This window comes from Chrysoperla carnea, chromosome 4, assembly GCF_905475395.1.
Source record: "Chrysoperla carnea chromosome 4, inChrCarn1.1, whole genome shotgun sequence".
Classification (NCBI taxonomy): Eukaryota; Metazoa; Arthropoda; class Insecta; order Neuroptera; family Chrysopidae; genus Chrysoperla; species Chrysoperla carnea.
Window position 1 is genome coordinate 1,827,888 of NC_058340.1, and position 5,964 is coordinate 1,833,851.

Below are 5,964 nucleotides of genomic sequence, written 5' to 3' on the forward strand. Positions count from 1 at the left end.
AAAACAAATTAAAAAAAAACTTTTTAATAGAAAGTAAACATATTAGCAATGAATTAGAAAAGAAAAAAACTAAGTGTCACCGTACATATAAGGGATGTAAGAGCAGGGTAGATTAAGGGTTGAAATTATTTTTATCTTATTTTCAACTTTGATGATGAATTTTGTTATAACTTCATGAATGCAGACGAAAAATAAGAATAAAATTTTTCGATATGTGTCTTGGTTTTCGAAATATCGAAAGCTAAATAATTAAACAAAATTTTCAATTTTCGATATTTTGAAAATTAAGCCAGATATCGAAAAATTGTATTCTTACTTTTCGTCTTATATCGTCAAGTAATAATATAAATTTATCATCAAAATTGAAAATATCTATTTTTAAATTTGTGCCCCCACTACCATGCTCATACATCCTTAATGCCACGTGAAAGTGCTATTACCTTAATTAACAGTTTGATTATATACAGAGGCTATTGGGTGTCGTTCACACCAGATTTTTAAAATATGAATATATCTTATCTATACATATAATATACCGTCATATTGGAGCTTTGTTATCAGGTGAATAATATAAAGTCTGAAAATAAATTGGCAAACGTTTGTATAATATTCTTTTGAATTTTTCTAAAAAAAAAAGCTTGCTCACATTGAAAGCATGTTGAAAGTGAATTCTGTTTTGTTAAAGGCATGTGTTGAGCTTTTGACATATGTTTAATACATGTGATTTATGCTTTTTTTCAATGACAATACGTATAAATTTTGATTTAATAAACTATGTCTGTCTGTTTGATGAGAAACTGATCAATCGTTTGCATAATCTGCATTTTTCCTAGCTTAGGGCTGACTGATCTGATACTATTAATTTTAAGTGAAAGAACTTCTGTTTTCGTAGTAATTGTAATATCAAATTCATATTTTAGAATTTGAATTCTTTTGTTTATATTATTTATTTATATTTTTATACCATGTATATATGAAATATACATAGTATATTAAGTTTAGTCCCAAGTTTGTAACGCTTAAAAATAATGATGCTAGGAAAAAAATTTTATCATAGGTGTTCATAAAATCACCTAATTAGTCCATTTCCGGTTGTCCGTCCGTCCGTCTGTGGACACGATAACTCAAAAACGATAAAAGATATCGAGCTGAAATTTTACAGCGTACTCAGGACGTAAAAATTGAGGTCAAGTTCGTAAATGAGCATCATAGGTCAATTGGGTCTTGGGTCTGTAGGACCCACCTTGTAAACCGTTAGAGATAGAACAAAAGTTTAAATGTAAAAAATGTTCCTTATCAAAAATTAAACAACTTTTGTTTGAAACATTTTTTCGTAAACATCACTGTTTACCCGTGAGGGCGCCAATTAGACGGAAATTTTATAATATGTACTATACTTGATTATTAGTTATGAATATGTCACATGTTTGTATGTGTAATGTGATAAAGAAATCAACACTGACTATGCATGATATTTCAACAATTAACTCAGTCAATTGTTTGTTTTCACTTGTTTATACTATTTATTATTCCAAATATTAAAACATCTGTGATTTGTTTATATTTAAAGATTGACAAGATTTCAGTTAATTTTTATTAATGTGGCATTTTTCTAATAGAATGTTTATTTTCAGGTAATTTTGTTATTTGCAATCTTCGCCACCGCCTTTGCAAAACCAGCAGCTGCTCCAACAGGCTTATATGCAACAGCTCCACTTACGTATGCTGCCGCAGCTCCAATAGCCGCATCAGCACCAGCCATAACTTATAATGCACTTCCTGCTTATTCATCTTTGCCAACATATCCATATGCGTACGCTTTAGGATATCAAGCACCAATAGCAAAATATTATTACTAAGCATGTGGAACATCGATCATTACTTGAGAAATTATTGACTGAATGAAATTTTGTAACTTTAATTTTGAATAAATCTTTTTTTTTTAAAATAATTACTGTAATTTCAATATTTCCAATTAGTCGGATAAAGAAATACATAAAATAGTCATTCCTAGGGAGTCCTCAATAACTGCTCCCATTTTGATGATTTTTTTTTTCAAAATGATTTTTTTTTGTATATTATTTAAAATCAGAAACATTTCAGAGGGGGGAAATAATCTGGAGGGAGAATACGCAATATCGCCATATATCGACGCTTAGTGTTAATCGCTAATGATAGAAGTTTGAAATTTCGAAACGATATTGATTTTATACTGTGGGTGTCATTTAATAATTCATCCCCTAATAGGGTATGGCTTCCTTTTTGAGTTCTCTATTTAACCGATTTTAAAAATTCCTGAACCTATAGAATGCAACATTATCAGCAAGTAATATGGACTGTATTTTATTTTCAAAAAAATTTTCTTTCACCTCAAAAGTAAAAAGTTTGTATATATTTTCATTCAAACTTTCATCTCACTCTTATTTCACAATTTTAGAGAACGAATTTGGAAAAAAAAAACTTTCTAAAATGACACCTACAGTATAAAGTCATTATCCTCTCAAAAGTTCAAACTTATATCATTGGCGATTTAGGCTGGGCGTCCATATATCAGTCGCGACGCTGCCTAATCTCCTGCCAGATTATTTTCCCCCCTCTGAAATGTTTCTGATTTTAAATCATATACAAAAAGAATCATTTTTCAAAAAAAAAAAAAAATCATCGAAATCGGAGCTGTTATTGAGGACTCCCGAGTAAAAACATTCATTGATGCGACTAAATGAAGTTGAGTAAATCTACCGGATTTTTTTGATCAATTTCGAAAATTTGGGGAGAAGTTTAATTTTTTTGAACAGGTTAATTTTGTTTTAAAAAGATACAGAAAAGGAGTTTTCCGGTTCCCTCAACAATCCCCACGACACAATGTTTGCGTTGGTGACGTTTTTTTGAATATTTCTGCTTCTATCGAACGGATTGAGGCGAATACAAAAAAAATTGTTTGTTATGAATTTCTGCATCCTCCTTGCAACCTTAGCGTAGAAAATAACCTCAAAATCTCAAGAAAACCACAGTAATCTTATTTTTTCAACTTAGTAAAAAAAAAAGGATTAAATAAAGAAAAAAAAATCAATACTTCAGTAACAAATATTTATTTAAACATTAAACATCAATAACAAAATTATTATAATTTAGTAATAATGACGAACAGCAGTTGGAAGGGTGTTGTATCCATAAGAATATGATCCAAAAGGTAAATCAGCTTTGTATCCAACAGTTGAGTAGTCTAAATCTACTGCGCGTGGTAACAATGGAACAACTGGAGCAACAGGTGCAATTGGTACAATTGGTTCTACAATTGGTTCGACTATTGGTGACACAATCGCACTACGAACGATTGGATATGGATGTAAATAACGATAAGCAGCTAAACCACCCAATCCAAATTCCCAAGCTCCAAATATTTTATTATTATCACTAGCCATTGCCATACCACTTGTTGCACTGATTGACACACTGTCTGACTCTGATTCAGCTGCAACGAATGCAACACAAGCTACGAAAGCTAATAAAATTGTCTGTAAAAAAGGAAAATTTTGTTATCCATAAATTTTTATTTGAAATCAATTTGCTAGGTTTATTATTTTTACGATATTATTTGGAAAAACTAAACTATATGCCAATATCCTACAACAACAAAAAATGGATATAGCGCATTCGGGCTTTAAAATGCGATAAGTTAAAACTAATTTGTATAAACCTGTATTATTACATATTACTTATCTAGTCATATAATATTTAATAAAGCAAAAATAAAAAAATACAACTTTATGATTTAAATTAAAATGTTTGAGTATTGTTTAAAATTATTACCAATTTAAACATTTTGATTGATTGTTGTTGATTGAAAAAGGAAGTTATTCAATACTGTTTGATTTATGTTGAATTGAAGTCCGGTCAGTGTTTATATACTTAAAAAAATCATAACGCTTGACTATGATTTTAATTATTATCATAGTATTTTTGATAATAATCAATCTTAATACCCTCGGCTATTTTATTTTAATAATTCTTGACAAAGTTTCAAACTTAGGAATATTTTCAGCACCACTGTGATGCTATTTGATTCTAATAAAACATACGAAAACCACTCCAGTGAAGAGGCGGTATGATACCCGAGACGAAGTCTAGAGGATCAAAATATATCCGGAAAAAATAATTGTTTGTTTCGCTCATCAAATTCGTCATCACTGACCGAAAAATACTCAAAAACGATACATCACAAGATCAAGCAATGACATTTTTCCGAACATTTACACGTTTTTTCTAAAATTCCATCATTTTTCACAAACTTTCTTTGATTTTCTAGATTTCCTAGACTTTTAACATAAAAAACGATATAAACTAATATTTTACTTTAATTAAAAAACCATCGAGTTTTGTCCGCTTTCCATGATATTCTTGTGGAAAACTAAACCAAAAATATATAGGAACCCATTTTGCGCGTATTTTATACGAGTTGTGCGGCTTTATATGCTTATAATAATGTATCTTAACTCGGAAATAATCGCTACATGTTTACATAGATTTTTCTATCAGAAAAATGCATTTTTTCTTATTTTAAAAATCAATAAAATCTTAAGATCTTAGGAGTATTTTGCCATAAGAAATTGGCCGTTTTTAGCCATTTTTTCAGATTCATCAGAAAAATCAGAAGTGCTTTATTTTGCCCGTTTTACCCTTAGAAAGCATCTTCGATTATAAAAAACAACTGTTCATTAATTAACAAATTAGTTTGTTTAAAACAACTAATTACCCACTCGCACAAATTTGTTCTTTTTTTCAATTGACTCCTTTTGATCCAGAGTTTACGAAAAGAACACTCATGTCTAGTCGTATTCACATTTTCAGCGATTGGTCAGTCATTTAAGTTTTTCAAGGGGTTTGCCGTCTGCCGATAAAGAAAGTTGAATTTATTATGAGCTGCGCTTTAGCTAGTACATTCTTGGAAAAACCTTCCAGGAACACGCTATACAATCAATTATATGAATCATTTTGACTCCTTGATTATGCACCGTATACATGGAGGTTTATCAATACGGATTTTTCTATAAAAGATTTCTTAATCGATAAAACATTGTCGCTGACCTAATTTTAGTAATTACTTAGCTATAAGTGTTTAGTAATTGGTTATTCAATTTTAATTAAAATGTGTCAAATATACTTCAAGGATGTCTCCTGTCATTGTTTATAATTAGTATTCCTGGAAGGCAAATCAATTTTAGTATAAATAGCCACGAATGTTTCATCATAATCATACGAAAATTTTGTTTACAACAAATAAATCGATTAAAAATGTTCAAAGTTGTAAGTATTTTTTCTAATTCTTTTTCTAAATAATAATTTTATTTTTATTAACCAATCAATGCATTTCTCTTTAGATCATCTTAGCTGTTTTGGCCATTGCCGTAGCCGATTCCTTCATAATTCCATATGGTGGATATCCATTGATTTACCCACAAGTACGTAGTGTAGAATTAAAATCGGCTGTTCATGAAGTACCACTTGTTGCTCCAGTACCAGCAGTTACTTACCCAGTATACCGATATGGATATGGTCATGACTTGCCAGCTGCACATTTAAGAGTTGATAAAACACCATTGGAACACTCTTATGAATTCGTATCACATGGATGGTAATCACCATTTTCTTCTACATTCTAAATTGATTGTGTAACAGTTCTGAATAAAATGTCTTTTTAAACATATTATGTTGTTTTTCATATAATTAAATCCTATGAGATCCATAAACCGTATTTCCACGGACAACCTCTAATATCAAATCTTAGAACCAATTTTGATGTAGTCTATAATTTTTTAAGCTACAAAATTCGATTTTCAGATTTTTTGTTTTGAATCTCTCTTATTTTTGCTTCTCAATTGTTTATGCCTTTGCAGACTCTCTCATTGCAAGTTGAAGATACTAAAAAATAAAACAGTAATCCTTGTGGTGTTACGAAAGATTTAT

The 5,964-nt window shown here is 29.9% G+C and overlaps 1 protein-coding gene across 1 annotated transcript; it reads right to left on the reverse strand.

The window, feature by feature from the left end:
- Nucleotides 1-3,128: 3,128 nt before the first annotated feature.
- Nucleotides 3,129-3,848, reverse strand: LOC123297677. Its single transcript, XM_044879428.1, has 2 exons — nucleotides 3,811-3,848; nucleotides 3,129-3,515 (listed from the first exon to the last, which is right to left on the reverse strand). Exons 1-2 carry the CDS (start codon nucleotides 3,820-3,822, stop codon nucleotides 3,129-3,131), a joined length of 399 nt encoding a protein of 132 aa, XP_044735363.1. The 5' UTR covers nucleotides 3,823-3,848.
- Nucleotides 3,849-5,964: the final 2,116 nt, after the last annotated feature.